This window comes from Anthonomus grandis, chromosome 6, assembly GCF_022605725.1.
Source record: "Anthonomus grandis grandis chromosome 6, icAntGran1.3, whole genome shotgun sequence".
Classification (NCBI taxonomy): Eukaryota; Metazoa; Arthropoda; class Insecta; order Coleoptera; family Curculionidae; genus Anthonomus; species Anthonomus grandis.
This window is the reverse complement of record NC_065551.1, coordinates 31418152-31442971: the sequence shown is the minus strand read 5'-3', so window position 1 is coordinate 31442971 and position 24820 is coordinate 31418152. Positions and strand designations below refer to the sequence as shown.

Here is a 24820-nt window from a genome sequence, read left to right as displayed (position 1 = left end):
GATGAGCTATAACCTGAGCCTATGTCTAAGATTGGTGCGGTGTTACGTTATTTAAGAATAAAAGATGTTTCCTTCCAAATTAAAAATAAATTGCTCAAACAAATGCTACTCAAAAGACCTTTAGTTTATTTGCACTAAAATCTCATCTGTCACTTTTTAAAACATATAGTAAAATTACTAGTTTTCATTTTTTTATTCGAAAACCTTGCATCGTACGAAAAAAGGCAAAGGATGAAGCTTGCTCCAAACTAAATGAGGATTTTAAAAATAAATTTTATTTTTAGAAAAATAAGTAAAATTAAAAAAAAAACCTTTCAGATCAAAAAAAGCAATTTGTTACTCCAAAGCCGTAATACAAAGGTTATGACTAAAAAACTTTGTTTTTAACTTTAACACCCTGTTTCTCGAAAAAAAATATTTTATCAAAATATGTTTATAGAGAAAATTAATGCTTATTTTGAACACAGAATGCTCTGTTAAACTCCTCATTGAAGGTTCACAACAGACTTGAAAATTAAATTATCTATATTTCTCCAGATTATTTAAAATAATTTTTATTGGGTTTTTCCTTATTAGCTAACATTGATGTTATGACCACGAGTTTAATTAAGTACAAATAATCTGAAAACCTTACATTTAAAAGTGGATTCCCTAAATTAAACCGAATGCAAAATCATTGTTTTAAAATAATTATACACCATTGGTCCTGCTACAAATGAATTAACATTGAGATTTAGAAAAAAAACTGTATTTTAATTTTTTAATATATACTTTAACCTTCAACACGCTACAAATGTTGTCATATACATATATATAAGTTTTGACATAAATGCAAATAAGAAATAATAGCTTTAAAAACATATTTGTAATTATTTTTAATAGCCGTATTTTATGATGAATTTTACTGTCACCGAGTTGAACATAATATCTTGATTTGTTTTATTTATTGTAGTTTTTTTCAAATACGAATACCTGCATGAGTATTAAATGTGCTAATGCTACTATTGCGATTTCTGAAAAGGGTCAAGAGTTATCAAATATAATCGCATAATTCTTATTAGGAAAATAAAAGTAAAATGACATTTTTGGGCATGTTACTAAGCAAGTGTAAAGTTCTAAGAAAGCATTGATGATCTCCTTATGAACAATCTCGCTCGTAGATCTAAAATTTCATGGGAACCATCCCGTCAGAGCATTTTATTGCTTATATTTCTGCGGAGTTTTAAAATTATTCTACATGGGGTTTTTCCTTATTAGCTAAACTTATTGTATTACCTTAATTCATAAATTTTTAAATTATCTGAAAAATTATTGTAGGACTATCATCGTCTATCTGCAATTACTTTTATATTAAAACATTTAGTGCAATATTAAAAAAATACTTTAGTAAACGTAGTTCTTAACAAAAAATACTAGTATTGCTTAGAATTCAGACGAACGTGAATAATAAAACTTTACAATTAAAGTAAGCCTCTCAAAGCAGTAGCTTCTCAAATATTCAACAAATTTATTTATATGTTAAGTAGGACTCTTCACATATCAATACCAAAGAATCCCTCTTTATGACTCATTTAAAAATATAATTAACAGAAGAAACTTATTTATAAACACTTCAATGCCAAATTTTTTATACCGAATTGTTAATGTATTTCTTATTTTTGGGGCCAGTCAGTAAGGCCACATTTTTGCGGTTTAGCTTAGACGCCTGTGAAGCCTCTTGTAAACCTCTTATCTAATATAAATTATATCTTAGTTTTAAAATGTGCCATTAATGATTCTTATATAAATTATGATTCAAGGTGGATTTTATTTTAGAGTTATAATATGGAAAATGGCCACACCAGTTGATTTGAAACTAGGCAGCAACACAAACAATCTTTAAATTTATGTTTGTGACGCCAGTACTTCTTGTATCTAATATTTATGTTCATTTGTCATCCCTATTCTTATAAAATCTCTATACAAATACAAAAAAAATACTAAAACAATCGATGCACGAAAATTGTAAACTGATTTATTTATACACTTACACTACTAAACACGATCACTTACGACTACCAGAAATATTTATTTTTACGGTATTTATTTTTAATTAATTATGTCCGATTTGAATATCGCGCCAATATTCCGAACCTAATTGTCAACTGCCTTTTAGCGGCGACGCGGCTCCTTTTATACTCGGCTGACTATGATTCCGGAAGATTCGCTAACTTTCCACGCGTCTCCAGAGGCATCTTGCGGTGTCATTCCGAAATGTCAGAGACTAGGTGGTATTCTCGGTGTTTCTGTAAAAGATATTTTTCTATGGCTACAACTAGGGTGCCATTGTTAATCGATATAATATAATGTTGTACAAAATATAGGAGGAATCTCTATGGAGGACATTTGGTGATTTTTTATCTGAAAAATATTTAAATTTTCCATTACCTACCATAATTCCTCTCTCCGATAATGTTTGCGTTTACAAAACACCTGATGCTAATGCAGAGATAGGTACTCAGCCAAAAGTTACTGATTGCTAGAAAAGTGAAATTTTGATAAGATCTACACAGTACATACTGCCAATTAAAATATGAAAACTCAATACATACTTACGTTTGTAGAAATAAATTTTATTGCAATGATATTGTAAACACCGAAAAACCAGCTGATTCGCACGACGTCTCAAAGATTAGCGAGAATCTTCCGGAACAGCGTTCTGCCGAGTATATAGGGAGCCGCATCGCCGATGGAAATCAGTTGTCACTTCAGTGAAGTAAAGTTCGGAATATTGGCGCGAGATTTAAATCATATATAGTTGTAAATAAATACAGTGAACATAAACGTTTCTAGTAGTCGTTTTCATAGAGTAAGTATGTAAACACATTTGTTGACTATTTTTTATTGTTTTAATTCACACCTGATGAACAAGAAAAACACTAGATTAGTAATACATTAAAATTGCCAATCATACATACATACACCTTATCCAATAGATACCTGGTAATGTCCTCTAGTAACAATATAGATATCTTTAGCATAATGGCTTATATTAGTATTAAAAAGGTTCAGGAGTTTTTCTGAAAAAATAGCTATCATAAGAATATAAAGAGATGAAACGGCGAGAAAAACCAAGACTAATAACATGAGGCCTACAAGAGGTTCAAGGTACCTCGTGAGTTTTAGATGGGAGGGTTATCGTGTATTACCGCGCCTTTAGGTAGTACCGCCTGCTTAGTTTTGTTATGATTTCTTGCGGCGATTTTGTATCTAAGTCCTTCTACAAACTAATGTTCTTAACAAACAAGTGTGTTCTCGTGATGCTAGGAAAGGCCCTGTTTTCGATAACCTTAAGTCTTGTAACGGTTATATATATTTGCCTATAGGAAGTAAGGATTGGCATCAAATTCAACCTGTAGATGCTAAACATAGTCCTTAGTTTTCATGTCTGGTATGCAAGTAAAGAAGTGTGTATATACTCGTAGCTGGTTAATTATTGCATTTGTCTTCGCTATTTGTAGATGCCCAGGGTAGGTGTTGGTCGAAGCGTATGCCCAGATATTGTCTGACAATTTAATCTGCGGTATAAAATTAAAAGACTTAGGCTTAGATTTAATGCCTGGAAGATATTAACTCATTTATTTCATGCAGTTGAGTGTCATGAACCAACAATCAATTTCTCTCTCTCGCTCTTTCTTATAGAGACTTATGAACATGGATCTAATAAGACACCCCGTCAATGATTGCAACTCTGGAAACGCCAATTTCTGCTTCTCTTTCTAGAAGCACTTTTTCTTTCTTGTTACCTAATTAACTCCTACTTTAGATCACGTGATCATTCATCCATGTTTCTTTTCTTTTTCTTCAACTGCCTGGAAGATATTAATTCTTTATTCCAGGCAGTTGAGCATCATGAACCAACAAACAAATGCTCAATTTTATTCTCTCTCACTCTTTCGTATACAGATTTATGAGCATGGATCTAATGGGAAACTCGTTTAAGGATAGCAACTATTTCTACATCTCTTTAAACCACGTATGATCTTATGTTGCGTTTCTATGCATCCATGACTTACATGATGTTTGTTGAAGATCTCCAAAACATCACACTATAAGTGATCAGAGATTAGACAGATGTACACTAACACATCTGTTTTAGGGATTTATAGAAAGAATCCCTTTCTTTAAAAAATAAATTGATGTTTTATGGCGATCTCTATATTGATTTCTCTAATGATCTTTTCAGTCTGTTATTTTAGATTTCTTAATTATAGGTCTGCATTACTTCTCCAACCAGAATACCAAAAACTAGTTCTACTATTCGCTGATTGTACTGTTTTAAATTCTGGTTTCTCTAATGATGCGACAATATTAACTAAATTTTCTATTAAATTTAATAATGGGATCATTCTGAAGGATATTGGATCTAGCCTATGCTAGCAAGGAATATGGAAATATAGTTGTGCCTGAAGCAATTGTTATTAACAAGTTTTCACAAAAATGTCCAATGTTGCTTACAATTCACTCTTATCTTTATTTAAAAAAACATTGAATTAAATGAAAGTATATATATATATTTTTTATTTTCAGGTTAATATCCAACGCAATTTCAAGCATTCATCAATATAAAATCTTCGAGTGACATCTTACCAAAGTGATCAAAGATATACAGAGAAACAGACAAAAACTTTTTACTAATGTAGCATATTCTAAAGCTACTTAAGCACAAGCCACATTATTTAAAATATTTCTTCGTCAACATTCCAAGCTACCTTCCTCCAATGCATCTCCCTATCCAGAGCTGTAACATATCAGAAGACGCTTGGCCGCGCAATACGATGTGTGACCCATCGCCAAGTTTCTCCTCAACTTACCCGACGTACGAAAACTACTTACACCAAATGATTTCTAATATCCGTAAAGAATATGGAGAACAACTCGCGACGACTGGCAGTCCCTATATTTTTTGTACAAAGCTGCCCAATCATTGGAGATCGAACAAAACGCTGCCGCCACACGGGTTTAGGGTAATTTCGGCAACGGAAGTGCATGATGGAACTAAAGTGACAATACAGGCCGGTAATGGGGAGAATTTATGTGGGGATTTGAAGAACCATAGTGCTGTGATGAAGAACGGAGAGGCGAAGTTTAACGATTTGAGGTTTGTGGGGAAGAGTGGAAGAGGTAAGTTGTTTTTTTTCTTTTAATTCAGTCGTTTAAATATGAATAATGAGAAAAATTGGTTTTTCTGATGCATACGAGAAACAGCCTACAATACTTAAAGAAAGCTCAAAATAAGAGCAAATGTGTATGAAAACATCTACACACTAACAGAAGAACCTAATGTTTTCGGTTATTCAGTCTTCAGAGTATGGAGGTACTGGTGAACTTTAAATTGATTTCAGCATAGTCATTGTCCTATTCTGGATCCAAATATAATTTTGACTTAAAAGTGTTTTCTGCCAAAAAATGAGTACTTGGAAAGAAAAATTAATAATTTTCTTTGGCTTAAAAGACAAACAACAAACTAACTATATTTGTTTAATACCTCGTTATTATTTTTGGAACAAATCACCTTAAAATCATTAACATATTCATAGAATGCTATAATCCTAATAGTTTACACCTTATGCTAGATTCTATGAGATTCAAAGAGAAATGCCACAAAATAACCTTAGTACACATCTTAGTATACAGGTTGGTGAATCGATCATTACGCATAAAGAGGTTCTTAGGAGCGAAATATGACGCACGCGTACTTCCAAAATAGTTTTTTGTCAAAATGGAATCGGTACATTTGAAAATTGTCTATCGCAACTCTTCTAAATTTGATGGTCTTCTGTGCCAAATAATGAATGACTGCTGGTTCAATTTGTTTATGACATGAATATTTTTTGGCTTAAAATACAATGACAAAATATGGTGTTTTGCATATGGCAGCCAGCACAAGAAGACACTAGATAATATCGGCGCTCTCCTCTCCTGATTTCTAATTCGCCAATGAGATACCCATATAAGGAAGTTGTTTATTTGCGGTGTTCTCAGAAATTGAGGAGCGTGATCTTCTGATATTAGTGGAACGTGGAGTAAAATGATTTGTTGTTATATTGGGCTTCAACAAAATGGTCTTCTTAAAAATATTTTGGGGATAAACGGGGGGATGTAGGAGGCCATTGAATATCGTCCGTCTTGATAATACGGCTAGGAAACGTATTTTTTGAAAATTCTTTTAACATAATCGCATTATTTATTTATTTATTTAGCAGTTTATTTCCAACAGGCAAAGCCCAGTTACAAGAAAATCTACAATTAATGTTTTGAAAGTGTAAACAAGTATTAAATTACTATAAATTAAATAACAAAAATAAAGAAAAACAAGGAAAACTTAAATTACTATAGTAACATCATGTATATATCAAAATTAAAGTAGATGTAAATTAACATTAGAATGAACAAAGAATGGGATTCATGGGACAAGGGAAAAAAGGAAGAGAAAAGAATTATGGTAACTGTTGGTTTGTCAGAGATAAAACTAGATCCTTTATGGAGCATACAAATATATCACAGGTTGATGATACTGAATTAAAAATTCTGCACATTTGATATACGGGATCCTGAAACCTAATGTTAGTTCTGGCGCGATCTAAAGCAAAAGTGATATTTGCTCTAGAAGCAAATCGTGGTACATGAAATAGAATATCGTTCAAGAGAGGAGGAGAATTTATTTGATTATTGACCAACTTCCATAAGAATGTTACAAAATGAATTGTTCTCCTCATGGCCAGAGATTGCAGATTAAATCTACCTAACATCAGATCATGATCATCCCCTAACAGGATATATTCCATCCTCACGAAACATAAGAAACTTTAAAACCCCTCTCTGAACACTCTCGATGTAACCAACATGGCATTCATAGAAAGGACACCACACCAAGGAACCGTATTCCAGTCTTGATCTAACAAAGGAAAAGTACAATAGTTTTATTGAGTTTGAGTTGTTAAAGAGTCGGCTATTTCGAATGACAAAACCCAGAAGTTTCAACGAGGAGGTCACTGTCTGTTTAATATGTGGCACAAATGTGAGCCTATCGTTGAATACAACCCCTAGATCTTTAATAAAAGTACTTCTACAGAGGATTTGATTGTCTATATTGTAATTAAACAAAACAGGATCCTTGGTTCGGTGAAAGGAGATCACATAGCATTTCGAGATGTTAAGACATAACTGATTTCGACTGCACCACCCTAATTAGGGGGTGGTGCAGTCCAAGTTACTCTGTAAGAACAAGCAGTCCAAGATACTATTGATACACCAGAATATTTTCAGATCATCAGCATAAGCTAGTCTAAGGCAGGAAATCAATTCTATAAGATCATTAATATAAAAGATAATAAGAAGTGGGCCGAGATTGGATTCCTGTGGGACTCCAGAAGTTGAAACAAAGGTATTAGATTTGCAACCTTCCACCTCAACAAACTGTAGACGGTCAATAAGGTATGACGAAAGCAACGAAATTAGCCTTTCTGAGAAGTTGAATTGCTTGTTCAATTTTTCCAGCAGAATGCCATAATTTATCTGATCGAAAGCCTTACTGAAATTAGTATACACCATATCAACCTGACTTTTTCTATCGAGGGCTGAAGAAATAAAATGAGTTACATTACAGAGGTTAGTGATGCACGACCTTTTAGGAATAAAACCGTGCTGATCTATAGAGAGTAGTGATTGAACTTGGGGAAGAATTCTGTTATAAACAATAGTTTCAAAAGTTTTGGAAAAATTGCAAAGTATGGAGATAGGTCGGTAGTTGTCGATTCTGTTTATATCGTCTTTTTTGTGAATTGGTATTACTTTAGCACATTTCCAGACGCCTGGAACACCATCTGGACCGGCTGTCAACTTGTTTTTTAGCCTCCGACTAGCAGCAATAATTTCCTCAGTGGTAATTGATGGAAGAATGTTAATGAGGTGTAAGGAATTAGAAGGAGGATAGGTTTCTGCGAGGTTGATTGGATCCTTATAGGCATTCTGAAAAAGTTTGGCAAAAGCTGGCACGATATTTTCTGTTCCTTGAAGAGAATTACCATTGGCATCGCACATGATAGACGGAAGTGAAGAGTGACCTTTCTTAGCTCTAACAAAAGACCAAAACGATGAGGGATCAGTGACAATGTTCTCCTCGGCTTGGGTCACAAATGAGTTATAGGCCTCACAGGCTTGAGATTTTACTGTCTGACGAAGCCTGTTGTATCTGGAAAGATTAAATTCAGTTGGAGAGGATCTATAATCAGGACAGCCATCTTGTTAAATATAAACCGATACCAGGTCAATCTGATTGGCAACTTAAGGTATATTTAGGCGTTTAAAACATTATTAGCAAAAAATGTCCCTATAATATGGTCGCCTAAATACCAGCCCGAACATTCAATTTTTGAAGATACCGAGTTTGGAATTGAAAACTTCTTCCCGTATTTTCCCGAGAACAATCTCGAATCTTAGAATTGTATTTCGCATGTAATGGAAAAGTATATAATTATAAAAATGGAATATTTCATTAAAAAAATTAAATTCGACGCTTCGCCACTGATCACCACTGGAAATATTTGAAACAGTTGTACCCATGTTTTTTTCAATTACTGGTAACCAGAGTTTTATGGTCCATATCCAGTTCTCCTCTCCAAAACTTCTATTGCACCACTAATCATTTTTCAGCCGTTCTTGCTCCTGGACCCTTCGATAAAAAGTTCTTGCATTTTAGTGCGGTATCTTAAAGACAAAAGGAAGTCTCAAAACTCGAAACCACATTTAAAATATTTTTTTTCACCTAAGAAATGGGTTATTTTTAAATGTAATTGAAAACAAATCCCTACATTGCCCTTCTATAAAATCATTTAATAATTTTAACTCTTTTGCAAGGAGTATAAACATCCATAATGAGTTTAGAAAAAAAAATGAGACGAGAGGAAGCCATTATGTTGGATGCGCGTAATCTTTAATTCCCCAACCTGTATATTATATACAAATAGGCTACAGCATACAAATTCTTCTAAATAAAGATAATAATTGGATACCTTATTGGACAAGATGACACAAGGTTTAAAGCTGATTCAATTGAGATTGTTGATACTTAGCATATTTTTCTCATTTAACAATATCGAGAAATAAGAGAATTCACTGTAATTGTGAAGAATTCTCATATACTGCACTTTACTCCTAAGTTTCCCAACTTAAGGCATTAAAAGTGATTTATTGAAAACAATGTTCTAAAGAAGCCATTAGGGTGATTAGTAAAAAGAACAATTTCAAAAGTCAAATTATTAAGCTGAACATAAGGAGAGTAAAATCGATGAATATGAAAGGCTTACTAGTGGAGTTAACATTTAAATAAAATATGGCTTACTAGAGTATTATTAGGCATGCTTTTCTATTAGACTAGTTTTATAAATTGGGATTACTGAAGATATGTAGTCTATAACTAGAAAAACATTTAGCTTTTTTTTCTTTAAGTTTTCTAACTGCTTATTATATGTTTTATTTAGTCATTTTCGAATGTTAAAAACCCATATTTTCGCCTTTTTGAAATAGATCTTGGATGGTTGTATAATCAATTAATATTAAAAATTGAACAACAATGCATTACGAATGACAAGAGAAAGCACGTAGCCAGGTTACAACTTAATCATGAATATTTTCATTCTTTATTCTATTTGGTTTTCGTAGATTAACAGTTAGGTGTCAAAAAAAATGTTTGCAATTAGCTATTAAAGCCAGTTTCATATAAATGAATGAAATTGTTCTTCTAATTGATTTGATATAGTTTAAAAATGCCATTAATATTTTATTAATTTATTGAAGGTGAAGAGTTCATAATAAGTTTTGGATTCCTGTTTCTTGGTTAATTCGCAAGGTTGCAACGGCCACTTGCAAAAATTGACTGATTGCGCAACACCTCGAATTTAATGTAAAAAATAATCTTCTTCGTTTAAATCGAAGCTCCAATACACTCTATCCTAACTATTTTAGACAGTTTTGGCTTAGGACCTTATCGTGCGCCAATAAGTGGCGCAAAAATTGTGGTCATGTCATTTAATCTGGACGAAATAAACCTAAAATAAAATATAATGATTTTATTTTTGGTGGTTAAAACATAAATCAAATTTCAACAGCCAAAACCAGACTACAGTACAATTTGATGATTTAATAGCGTGAACCGCTGCACCGGTAGTGGTCTTAGAACTGCATGATTAACAGGTATATTGTTCCTTTTCGTAGTAAAAAATTACCTAAAATACGTTGATACACCAATTTGGCACCACAAAAAAAACGATTTTTTGCTTATAATTAATTGATTCTTATTATCTTTAACAGTGACCGTAACATTCAACCCAAACATGGTTATTATGTTGCGCCCGAAGTGTGATAAATTGATTTAAACATACCTTTCTAAGCAAACATACAGCGTGACTGCGTAGCTTATTGTTATAACGAAGTGAATTATCATTTTCTTCGTATTTCGGCGGTATCAAACACTCAATTTTCAGTATAACATTACGAGTTATTTTATTGCTTTTTGACCGTGTCTGCATCTGTAGAAGAATAATTATTAGGGGAAACTGTTGTTCCTAGACCATAGTACCTTGGACCATGATCTTGCGTTAAACAACTGCTCAGTTGAGTTATATAGCAAGTAGACTGTCACAGTTTTGGTGAAAGTAAGATCTGGATAGCTCACTTTTTGATGAGTAAAATGGTCTGTTCATCGTGTACCTTGAGTCCAATCATCATCACGTAATTTGGGTCAGTGGATTTCGGTACAAGACGTTACAACATATGGTAAATACTGAAAATGTTTACAGATGTACCCAAATGGGGCCAATAAGGGATCCAACAAATACACCATTAAACATTTCGAGCAATTAAGCACCGTTTATTATTTGTTAAATTTGTTATTGATTATAAAGATAACTACGAAAATAATATGGAATTAAGCATTTAGCCTGAATCCAAATTGATACGTAATTACGAATCCGTTGGGACCACATGATTGCTATCAGCCAATAAGAGACGCAAAAGGTTTCACGTATCTACGTCAAGAAAAACACGGATAAAAGTTAGGTAATTCGAACTTTATTCCGTATTTTTGGTCCGTTGTACTATTTGTTTTTTATTGAGGATAATATTTTAACTTTAATGGCCTCTATGGAATCCGAGAACCCCCCTTTACAATTAAGACATAAAAATAGGTTGAAGCAATTGTAAGAGGTCAAAACTGTAAACACCAAAAACTGTAGTAAAAATATAACGTCATTTTACGAATACGCTTGTCTCTAGTGGATGGGATATAACTCACGGATAGGCTTGACAGCCTCACGTATCCGTAATTACGTTCCAATGTGGACTCAGCCTTAGGATGTGCCATTTTCGTATCTGCTTGTCAAGTGTCACCTCTGCTTTTTGACGTTAGATGTTTTACCAATATCGATATCAATGCGCGGGAAGTTCAAATAACCATAAGATAACAGGTTTTAAATTTGTTAAAGCTACACATACCAGATGCTTGGAAAGATGATGAAATCGCCGGTGAAGAATGGATGTCTTAAATGAAATAAAAAACAACTTTCAATTTGAAAACTAGAGGCTACTAGTTTAAGCCGATTGGTAAGCTGTAACAAGACTAACGTTGTTGTAACTAAATGTGTCAAGCAAATTGTGGTTTTTTTAATAGTATTTAGATTTGGAAATGGTGTTTTTCTTGTTTAACTCATCCATTTATTTAAGAAAAACATTACTTTATACCCATACACCGCTAATTTTTAAACTGAGACGAGGATATATAAATGAGAATTCAACTTTTCCTCCTATTTCTATATCACTCTTTGGTATTCTTAATAGTGTTTGGATCATCTGAAAGTAGTGTTTTCCTTATTTAATTCATCCATTTATTCAAGAAAAACATGACTTTATTCCCATACTCCTCTAATTTTTAAACTGAGACAACGATATATAAATGAGAATTCAACTTTTTCATCTATTTCTATATCTTTGTATGGTTTTTTTAAGAGTACTTAGATCATTTGGAAATAGTGTTTCTCTCGTTTAATTAAATTTGTCGTTAATCTGAATATAGCCGAAAATTTGTGGGGAATTAAAAATTACCTTTGTGTATGCATACATAATCAATTAAATTGAAATTAATGTTTAACAAAAGTTATTTTGAACATGCATATATTTTAGTTGAATGCTTATCTAATGTACATTTACAACATATTACTGAAATTGGAGTTGTTATCGTAGAATATCAAAAAGTTGCGGTCGAAGAGGAAATACCCATAAGGAAGCGGTTTTATGCTATTTTCCTTATGGCTTATTTAAAATGGAAATGTTGACTACCAAACAAAGAAATTTAAAAAATTATAAAAACAAAAATGTAACATTATCTTTGGGGCCTTACAGACAAATTATTCACTTTGACACCTAATTTAGTTCCGAAAGGGTATTACTTTTTAAAATCGTTAAAACGTGTTAATGGGACTTTTATTTCCTTTTGATTTATTATGCAGACCTGCAGAGAAGAACCGAAATTCTTATTGCTTGCATTGTGACAGTTATCATTAGAAACAAAAGACGTTTTTAAAAGAAATATAGTTTTTTTTGTTTGTTGAGAACAAGCCTGAATTACTAAAGACAAGTCAAGCTAAATATAATTATTTGCTAATAGATTAGGTTTTTTAATAAATATAATATACATATCTTTTATATTTTACGTCATTACAGGTTGCGGAATTGAACATTACGAACGCCGCTTCCTCTGATCGATGATACATAATGATCGATTCTCCAATCTGTATATATCATTCAAATGGTTTTTAAATTTTATTATCGCGGTCAAAGTAAGTGTGTCAAAGCAAGTTTATAGGTTAAAATTAGGTTTCTAATTTTAACGTTTTTTATGAAACCCTTATGTCCAGTTTTTTATCATTGGGACCGCCAGTCCTTCCTGGTCTGCCAAGATCCTTAACAGTTTCAATCTCTCTTCACTTGCAGCCTCAATTCTACTGATTGTAGACTGACTTAGAAGTTCTCTGTTTGGACATTTATTCTTGAAGACTATTCGATCTTCGTTGTTTGTTCTAGTTTTTCCACACAACACTTATTTGAATATTTGTCAAGACTATGTCAAATATTTATGAACAGAGTGGTAAGTAATTAAAATGACTCGTTATAAATCCTGTTATTGGCATCAGCCCCTTCTAACATTTGATTAAATAAATTTTAAGAACGTATAATGCTATCTATAGCCCTTTTTATTAAATTTTTACCGTTAATTAATCACGACTAAATCACCCTGTACAACGCATAAATATGGCACTCGTTATAAAGACACGTCGAAATAAAAAGGTATTTTTCGTTTGCTTAAGTTATATAGAGAGCAGTTACCAGCAACCAGCCACATCTGCAGCCAATTATACAATTTTGGGAATAATACTTTTGCGGTAAAATTCGTCCACTTATTGCTAACATTTGCGGTATAGAGTCGCGTGCCATGTGGCATTTCAAGAAACGCAACCCTAATAAAGAAAAATATTAATTTAAAAGGTTTCTCGGACTTGAGGAATTCTTGCTAAGCAAAAGAGTAACAAGGCGAGCAGATAATGTTCATTAAGATTTTTTTGAGACGATTTACTGAGCAAAAAAATATATTAATCTCCAACTATCACTCTCAATAACTTACGGTTTCAGATTTAACTCCATTAAACTTTGTCCTTTGGCGGTATTTAAAAAGCAAAGTTCCAAACTGGAAATATATTCTGTAGAACTACCCCACATTCTTTTAGCAGACAAATCCTTGCCAATTTTGAACAGTTAATAACACATTTTTGCTTACTGTTGAATATGGAGGTTCGTTTCCATTTGAGATATCAAAATGAAGTTTGCTTGAAGTGAGGAAGTGAGAACTCTATTAAATGTAATACTACGCTTTCCCCTATATACCTAAAGTAGGTTGATTTAAGTTTATTTCAAAGTTATGTGGGTTCATGAGCAGACTTTACATACCCTCCGAAGATCCTATTTGGTCATACTTGCTTTAATATTGCTATTTAAAGTCAGTATCACTTCGCGATGTTTTGCATTTATTGATGTTTCGGTGACTTTCGTTTTGGATATCTTCATAGCTACTTTTTAAGTTGTAAGATATATGAGTCTATGCCGACATGCGACGGATAACAAATGAAAATTGAATCACTCTTTTTTTCGAGAAGTTGTATTCGAACATATCTGATTTGTCAAATTTTCTGCAGTTTGGTTGAAAAACGTCATCCACTATAACTAACAATTACCAGATGCTGCTAAATGAATTCCATGGAAATTGCTTGCGATTATGTTATCTGAAAAAAGAGTCATACCATACCACTCTTAAAAGTAGTATTTACTAGAGCTTTTCTTAAACCCTGAAACAAAAAATACATCTGTAGAAAAAATGTGAAATGTGGGATCACATATTTAGTTTGTGAATTTTTCTGAGTAAATTTTTTGATCTGGTTGCCCAGCAAAGTGTAATACAGCAGGTCTTTTTAAAAATACTAAAGACAATATACTGTACAAGAATATAACATCGTGCCTTGCAAAACTAGTAAACTAGGCATAGAGGATCTAGATATAATGAGTAAGAAACAAAAATAATGTAGCAAAAGAACCGTGGGATGTAAGGAGCAGCTTCTCATTAACTCCAGTATCCAACTATCAACTTTGTGGTGGCTTTCGCATCAACACCTCTAAATTCAAAATTAACTGAGGCATCTTTCAGACGAATTCTGTGAGTGCCATGCCAGTTTTCATATACTCTTTTGGAGTAATCTCATGGATCCCGATAACATCTTGAGGAAAACGAGAACCGAGATGACCACAAACACCATCCTAAAGTACAAAATAGCCTTATAAAATCGATCAACCTTTTGTCGATAAAATGCATCGAACACGTGGATGAAAAAAGGAAGCTATGATTAAGACATTGGCAAAAGACTTAAAGCATTTTGGAAAAGACTCCCTGAGAGAGGAAGTGTAGAAAATGCAAAAAATCAGAGACCATCCAATATGTCAAAGAAGCTTGTTTGGCCAAAGCGACTAACGCCTAGCTAACGCGAACAAAAACCTAGTGCCTGGAAAAAGTATAACCATTAAGTCAATCAACAGAACTTTCCCAACTTACGTACCTACATAAATAAAAGCAGACATTGATCATTCATATAAAAACTACTGCTCTAACCTTGAGCAAAATCTTTCAACACAACCAACCAACTTTTGGGAGTTGGTTAGAACAAACTGGTTCTCTCCTATCTGACCCCCAAAAAACAGCACAGGACTCCTTTGCTCAATGTTTTTATAACTCAGGCAATAGCACCTCCTAACAAAAGATATCTGAAATCAACTACTCACATTCTGATACTATTAACATCACATCTTTTCAACTCATTTATTAAACCGTTTCTAAGTACCTAGAAGTAAACAGTTTATTATACTGCGATGAAAAATGATAGTATAGAAATGGTACTATTGAGGACTCCATTAAACCTTAAGCAGCTATTAACATTGATAATGCGACATTACCGAGATCACCTCATTTACAGACTTGGGAGTCATTTTTGATAGCTCACTTTCATTTACTCTCCATTCATTGAGAATATCTGTAACATTAAACTCCTGTACTTTACCTAAGTTCTTCCCAACTCTGGTCGCTATACTATCAGAACCATATTCAAGAGCTTGACAATATACCGCGAAATTTTCGTAAATTCCTTTGGTTTAAATGCGAAAGGGGGTACCCGGAAATCGGCTTCTCACATGATCGTTTGCCTGACGGATTTCAGATTAAATCTTTACAGGAAAGAAGGGATTCGGCAGATCTACAATTCTTGTATTAAATAATTAATTCTTGCATTCCATACAACTCTATACACGATCAATACGATATATTTAACTGGAGCTTAGCCAAAATTAAAACAATTTGCTTAGTTTAAATATTAATTTTATTTTGATATTATGATTTCGTTTGTATATATGTATCTTTTCCACTCTATTATTGGAGTTTCTTTGTTGAGTGATGTAAAAGAAAATAAAATAACCAAGTCGCTGCAGTGATCCAGAACCAGAACCTCTACTACAAGACGGGGTACCGTCGGCTAATATATTATAAGGACGTACTTCATACAATCATTCACAGCGATAAGTCAAATACTTTTATTTATTTATTTATTTATAATACACGGGATCAACCCCATTACAAAAATATATATATATTTCTGAAAAAGAAATAAAAGCTATACTACCTAACCACTAATTACTAATTAACAATAATTATCAGACTTAATCTTAATACCAAGGATAATTAAACCGTTTTACAAGTAGTAACAATATTCTCTCAAAATCAGAACAATTAACAATGCAAAATTAGCTAAAAAAAAACAAAATATATTATTATCAATGACAATGATCAAATGTATTTCAAATTATTAATCATGGAGCAAAATTAATTGAAAAAACAAAATACTACCAACTCTTAATAAGACTCCTAAAATGCAATAAGGAAATTCCCAAAACTTCAATTCCAGTAGAGTTTGCCAGCCTCAAGGTCCTTTCGACAGGCGAGTGCATAGCATAGTTGGTACGATAATAAGGCAAAGAAAACAATCGATTTACCCTGAGATTACGGTGTGGAATATTAAATGAAATCCTATTAAGTAGTTCGGGACAAATCACAAGGCCATTCAAAAGTTTATAAATAAACACCAAATCATTCTCAGTGCGTCTCTTAAGGAAACTCCACATATTCGGCAAGTTCATTGCTTCATCATAACAATGGTCATTAGGAACTGGAATGCGAAGTTTATAAAGGCAGAATCGTAGAAATTTATTTTGAACCCTCTCCAGTGCCATACAATTATTCATGTACAGAGGAGACCAAATTATTGATCCATACTCCAACGAAGAAACAACAAGTGATATGTACAACCTTTTGCAAGTTTCAACCGAGAGATCCGTACAATTGCGCAGGACAAAACCAAGGACCTTAGATGCTTTAGTTATTATAGTATTTACATGGGTATTAAAATTCAATTGTTCATCAAAAAAGATACCAAGGTCCTTTACTACTTCAGCGTACCTAAGATTAACATTATCAATAGTATAGGAGGAAGTTACCCGTTTGTTTCTTTTGTAGAAACTAATGTAACTGCATTTACCCACATTCAGAGCCAAACTATTACCAACACACCATTCACACAATCTATTCAGATCATCTTCCAAGAGAACCACGTCTTGTTCTGAACTGATCACCCTATAAAACTTTAAATCATCGGCAAATAACAAAAAATTACTATTTTAAAAGCAAACCAAAATATCATTAATGAAAATATTGAACAACAGTGGAGAACAATGACCACCCTGTGGAACCCCAGAGGTCACACTGATAAGATGCGACCTAGCATCCCCAATTTGTACCTGCTGAAATCTGTCAGAAAGAAAACTTGCAAACCAGGCCACCAAACAATCTGAATAACCAAAAAGTCTCAATTTTTCTAGTAATAAGCTATGGTTGACACTGTCAAATGCCTTGGAAAAGTCTGTATATATTAAATCCACTTGTTCACCCTTCTCCAAAGCATTTAACAGAGCACCCTGATACAGCAACAAGTTCGTAATAGCAGACTTGCCACGACTGAAGCCATGCTGTTCACTTAACAGAAGTTCTTTGCAATAAAAATTAATTTGGTCATAAATAAGACTGTCTAGAAGTTTTGGGATGGCAGACTGTACACACACATTCCTGTAATTGATCATTTCATTAGCAGTACCACATTTAAATATAGGCGTAATAAAACTGAGTTTCCACTGGGATGGAAAAACTGTCAAGTCTAAAGACCTACTGTATAAAATAAAGAGGGGATAAGAGAGGGCATATACACATTTTCTCAAAAAATAATTGGGTATACCATCAGGCATTATACATCAAAATTAATCCAATAAATAATTTAGGATTTGAAATAGTCATGTTTACACCAGCCTGCCGAGAAGGTAAGACATTATTATCTCTATTATAGACAGTAGAAAAAAACCTGGCAAACCCCTCTGCAATTTGTTCACATCCTGCAAACTACCCATCATTATAGGTCATCAAATCAGGAAGCCTATTCGTTGCTCTCCTGTTATTAAACTTATACCAAAAACTTTTGGGGTTTGTATAAAGTAACTGGTCCAAATTTGAAATACAGTTCTGGTAACAAGTCTCCGTTAGAGTTTTGCACGATCTGAAAAGACTTCGTAGTCTGCAACAGTATGACTAGACTGATATTTTTTATGTGAAATTTTCTTTTGCTGGATCAAGTACTTTAACTCCCCTGAAAACCAACTGGGAAAAGACGAGGTTGTGATTCTCTTAAGAGGCACAAACAAAGCTATAGCTATATTCAATATATGATAGAACTCTAAAACCGCATCATCAATATTAATTACATTCAAAACATGGTCCCAATCAACTCCACACAAATAACTATTAACACCCAAATAATTTGCATTTCTAAAGTCATAGAAGAACTGTACAAAATTTAAAGTTTTTTCTTTACCATTGTTAAAAGTTAATTCAAAATGATAAGGCTTATGATAGACAGATTTATCAAAAACACAGTCAACAGCTTCACTCACCACTAGATCATTCCTATTTGTAGAAGTGAGATCAAGAAAGGTATTTCTATCATTTGGCACAAAATTCCTTTGAAAAAAGTTAAGATAAGAATAAAACTCCCCAAGTATTAATCCACATGAGTTAGGTGGGCATCTAACAACAGTTCCAAACTCATCATCTTCCCAAAGAGCATCCGGAATATTAAAATCACCAAAAATAATAAAGTCAGAGTTTGTTGCCTGAGAATATCAACTGACTGACAATGTCCTTCATAAGAATCCGTAAGTAAAATAAGTTAAACCTACTATGGATCATCTATGACATCATTGTGAGCGACAAAAGAATAAAAGAAGTTATCAACGCAGACTTGGCGATACACAGCACCCTCAACATCATCACTACAATAGCTGAAAAGAAGAGAAAGACACAGTCGTTACTAAGAAATTATGGAACCTGGATAAAGTGGACACCGTGTCAAATTTTATCTCGAGCACGAATAGTCAAGAACATCTATCTTCTTTTATAAGAAGCAATCATCATGAATACCACCAGGATTGTTAGAAGGTTTTTAAGTCACGAATGTGGCATCGTGCAAGGTTCCATCGTTGGTAATATTTATACTTTTGGCAGTTTTTTATACTTTGGCCATATTCCAAAATTAGGTTTTGCTGGCTTTGTTTCAAACTCAGGTACTCTGTTTTTGCAATGTTTCTCGCGGATTTCTTAAAGATAAGAATAGGGAAGGAAAGCTGCGTCGATGTTAAACAATATACTTTGGAACCAATAGTAATCATAGAAAATAGCAAACAAACGTCTATACAACTCCATTGTCAAAATTATCGTTACTTATGGCGGCAACGAAATATGGCCACTGAAAGAAAGAGCAAAGAAAACCGTGGAAGCGATTGAGAATGATTTTTGGAGATATTTGGCAAAAAGGAAGATTGAAAGAATCCGCAATGACCAAATACTGAAGATTATGGGAATTTAGCACCATATTGTAGATAACATAAAAACTAAGTGGTATGGCCATGTCCAGAGAATGACGTACGAGCATTGGAGAGAAACACCAAGGAGATGCTGGAGAGAGGAAATAAGAGATAGAGGCCTGGAAGAAGATCTTTGGAATGATTGAGAATAATGAAGAGTAGATATTGGAAGACAACGGAGAACGTTTTGAACCCGTTATAATATAGGAATAATGTAAATGCTTGATTAATACCTGCATCCCATTTGTTAACCAACGAAACTTGGGAAAAAGAAATATTTAAATTTTTTATACAAGTCGCCGTTAAAACAATAAATAAGACAATTCTTAATATAGGTGACCTCCTTTTCATTTTAATTAGTGTTATAAGCTAAAATATTCCTACATGGTTTACCACCATTAAAGTAATAAGCAGTCATCGACTTTAATTGCACCTCTTTATTCAGTAACTATAATTATTCAATTTTCTTTGTATCGTGGAGGTATCACGGTTTTAATTATTTTGTAGTTCTAATACTACTGTCACTGGTTTTTTCGCCCAGAAAAATCCTATGTTTAGCTTTTTTCTTGGAAGTTGCAGGAATATGTAATTGGCAATTGGATTTGTTAATCAATAAATAATAACTATTTACTTACTACATCATAATATACTGTAAGGATATTGGAAACACCCAGAATAACCAGCTGATTCTCCGTCATTCCGGAATGACACAAGTGGTGCTGAATCAAGGTCAGCTGAGTATAATATAAGAAGCCACAATCCAATGCAGTGCAGCTTAGAATATTGGCGCCATATTTAAATCGGACATAAATCAGTTGACTGTTTTCGTGTATCGATTAATTTAATTCATACTTTGATTAACAGTGAAAAGGCTCCAATAATTTTAACTTATATAGATTTTCTTCTTGAAATTAGATTTTAGTTAGCCTTTAAATATTTTCAGAGCTATAAATACAGTACTTTGATTAAATAACTCTCTAATTTATAAAAAAAATATGATATTTCCATTGTTTCAGGAAAGTCATTCGACTTAACCATCACCATATTCTGTTCTCCACCAATAGTTGCAACCTATCAAAAAGCAATTAAGGTCACAGTGGATGGACCAAGAGAACCCAGGTCAAAATCAGTGAGTAAGTAACATTACACAAACTATTGTCTAATTAATTAATAATTCTACTTCTAATATGATCTAATTAATCTTTCTTTTTTGGTTCGTTTCGCTCTTAATGGTAATTTACCTATTTTTATAACCATAACTTACGGCCAACGGAGAAACGAATCTAAGTAGGCAAAAAAAAAGAAGACAGGAAGTCCTAATGACGTATCCATGAAATCTTCATTCAATCACTCTCTCCTTTATCGATCTTCTTGGAGAACAAGAAGAATAAAGAAAAAATTACACGCCGGTAATTTGTGAACAAGTTTCTTAAATTGGATTTCTGTGAGCCTTGTGAGAATTGAATCGCTTGCTCGGAGCGAAGGTGTCATTCAAGTTGGAGTTTTACGTATATTAATCTTATTTTTGATTTAACCTATAGCCTCCTGGGACCCAGAGGTGTTTTTTTTTTTAGGAAAAAAAATCCTTTTAAATTTCGTTTAAAAGTGTAAAAAGAAACAACTTTTGTTAATAACTTTTTTTATTTTTTTTTATAGTTAACAAAAAAACTGGTGTCCATTTAAGTGGACATTGGGTCTTAATCCCTAGAAAAAATAGAATAAACAAAAATATTTTAAATTCTTAAAATAAGAAACACATGTTTCATTTTAAACTAACATTTTAAAAATAAAAATATAAAAATGTGAACATAGCTTAAGAATTTAGAAAATATTATATTTCTGCATGCAAAATTTAAAAAAGTTTTACTGAAAAAAAAAACGAAAAATGCAGTTATTTCAAAATTGTTTAGAATAAAACTCTTTGAAACAGTTTCTATTGCTTGTTATGCATAAAAAAGTTTCGCAAGTATCACAATAAAATTTGGTTTTATTATCACAATTTTTTAATTTGCATCTTACAGAATTTTTTATCTCAGAATCTATTTCAGGAAATGTTCGCATTTTTTTCTATTAGTTGAATTTGGAGATAAAGAGTCAACCATGATATTTCTTGCTGGGTTTTTTCTAGTAGCCATACTTCGTGGCATGTCTATTGCAGCATCAGGCTGTCTTGTTAGCAAGTATGTGGCAATCTCTATTTTGAATTCAAGAAATTGCTGAATTTTTCGGGGATGTGCTTTAAAAAATGCTTTATCTCTCCGATAAAGAACCCAAGAGTTTGCCATTGCCAAATCAAAAAAATGGAAATTAGTTCTTACTGTCCATTTTCATCTATGAGATCAATTCCACCCATGCAGTCATTGTATTTTGCCACAATTTCAGGTCTTGGGACTTGGATATATTTCCCATCTTTGACCATCGCTTGCACTCTTTGATTAGTTGACTTCCTAAAGCCGTAGATGCCATTAGAACAGATTTTAAATCATACCATTGCACAACAACCAACTTGCCATCCTTCCTTTTAAACTGTTCCACGAGCCATTTTTGCCAACGTTTTGTCAGGTGTCAAGTGAACAGCTGCTGGTACACGTGACTTCTTATGGTACCAGTGCTATACAAATTCCGTTCATGGAGGTATTCAAGAAGTGGAATGGTTGTTAAATATCTGTCGTGGTAAATATGTGATCCTGGAATTAAAGTCTCTACCAACCAACAGCAGACGGCCCAATGCCAATATTTTTAGCTGTATTATCCAAAAATGTATTTTTGCCTTGATACATTTCAAAATCTACAATAAGGCCATCAGAAGCAGCACATACAAAATTTTTCAGTCCTTTAGGGTTGGGTTTACCTCTCACAAACTGCTTCATGTGACAAATTCCCGTAAAAGGAATCATCTGCTCGTCTACAGCAACAATTTTTTCTCTGGGTAGCTGCAAACATCCTTGTCTCACCCGTTCTAAAATTGGACGTACTTTCTAAGATCTATCAGATTTACGATTATCTTCAGAGATGTCACCATCTACTACAAGTTTTAAATCTTCAAGTCTCTGGCCATAACATCTGCAATCGCTGAAACTCTAGTTGTTTTGGCCCAGTACAGTCTAATCCTTGGATACTTTAAACTGGACATTAGGCATACTACGCCATAAAATTGTTTTATCTCATTTAACGTAAGTTTCAGAGATAATCCTTTTAATTCAACATATCTAGCATTTGTACAGTCACACATTGTTTGAAAAAGTTCATCATCAATATACATTGCGAGGTAGTCTTTTGCGGCCCATGTACTTCGACTTTCACAATCAGATTCAGCAGGAGAGGAATCTCCAAATTCCTGAGCTGAAAATACAGGATTTTTCTTCCAAACAGCTCTCCTTGAAGAAGTTGGAACTTCATTGGAAGTTGTTAAATTATTTTTAAGGACACTAAGACGAAGGTTGTCCTCCTCATCTTCACTGCTAGACTCAACATTTTCAGCCTCATCTTCTTGCTGGTTGTTTTCAATATCCAGATCTTCAGTTTCTCCTTCGTCGTCGGACATTCCACAGTCTGAGTCGTCCTGGATAAGATTCAAAATTTTCTCTAACTTTTCGTCGTCTTCTCCAGGCCTCAAAAACTTTTTTCGGCCGAATACAGCTAAAACAAACAAAAAGACGGTAATAACAAATTGTGGTGATTAAGTCCCAATGTCCATTAAAATGGACAGGTAATATTTAGGCAGATTAAAGAAAAAACAAAGGACCAATAAAAAAACTATTTACGTTAAATTGTTAAATAAACATTATATTTTAAATTTCTCTAAAAAAACATAAATAAATTACCAGATGTAGAGTACATACCATCATAGGAAGTACGACGCCCTATCGCCATTTTTTTTGTAAACAAACACTTGCGTCACCTCTAAAGCACGTGGCTAAAACTGACGAAACTTATATTCGGTGGTTGCGCGCAAGCACAACAGGTTTAGATTGTAAATTCTTAATCTAAATACTTCTGCACAACTTAGTTTAGAAATTATTGTGAATCTAAGCTACAAGTTAAAAAAAACTATGGCACTTTTTTACTTTCCATTTACTAACTAATGGTTTATCTTAATTGAACCTAAAGATGGCCAAAAAGAACATGTAGAGAGAGGACTGGCGGGCAGTGTTGCCAACTAAGAAATGTGAGAGTTCTCAAAAGTTTACCTCAAAATTCTCCAGATGTCACTTAATATTATATCAGTTGAGGGAAGGTTACCTAGTAGATTTTGAACCAATCAGATACTCGCATTGATCCCATGCATTTACCATCATCCAGTGAATTTATTTAAGATTGTTTTGAACCTACAGGACTCAAGTAATTTTAGGAAATTTACAAGATAATAATTAGCACATCATAATTAAATAAAAACTTCCTCTGACAAATGACGTAAAATTCCATCTCCCTCGGTTCTATCCTCATCTTACCAGACCACTTTTCTTTAAAATACATCTACAAAATAATCTGGGATTCTGTTTATGAACTCTAAAATTCGATTTCTACAGATGTGTTTTTATATCTATTTAAAATTCTACAAGAGTAACACAGGACCTATAAGAATAGATTTCCATAATCCACGTCCATTAGGGTTTTACAGAAAAGGGTTTTTTGTTTATTTTTTCGTTGAGTATCTAGCAGGTAAATAATCTTTTGCTACAAAACCCTATGAATTTTTCCGCGAGAATATTGGAGCAGTCATTGGATTTTGAATTGCCTAATTCGAACAAAGTTTGTTTTGAATAAACAAATTAATAGAAATATTTATTAAAAGAAACAATTATTTACAAGGCAACATGACATATAGGCGTAATCCCTTCTTGATAATTGATCGTTCTATCTTTGTTCAGAAGGAAAAGGGGAAAATATTTTATTTCACTTGATATTTTCCAAATAAAATAATCTAGTCTTTACTGAATGATTTCTTACTAAGTGTTAGTGTATGTGTATTTCCTCATTCAATAAAAGAACTGACCATTCCTGTCTACGACCTCCTTGACCTATATGCTATCTAAATCTACAGCGATTAGCTCTGGAATGTTGATCGTTATACTGCTGATTCATTTTATCGGTTTTTTGGTTGATTTTAGGCTGATAGTTATTAATGTTGTCTTTGCTTATATATCCAGTATAGTTGATATAATAAGATCGA

The 24820-nt window shown here is 33.1% G+C and overlaps 1 protein-coding gene across 2 annotated transcripts in view; it reads left to right on the top strand.

Moving 5' to 3' along the window:
* Nucleotides 1–24820, top strand: part of LOC126737714 (runt-related transcription factor 3-like) — a 97581-nt gene that overhangs the window by 8716 nt on the left and 64045 nt on the right. For both annotated transcript variants that reach the window (XM_050442716.1, XM_050442715.1), the window contains exons 2-3: nt 4570–5163; nt 20664–20780. In XM_050442716.1, the coding sequence (XP_050298673.1) occupies nt 4761–5163; nt 20664–20780 (520 nt within the window). In that variant the 5' untranslated portion in view covers nt 4570–4760. The remainder of the gene's footprint in view (nt 1–4569; nt 5164–20663; nt 20781–24820) is intronic.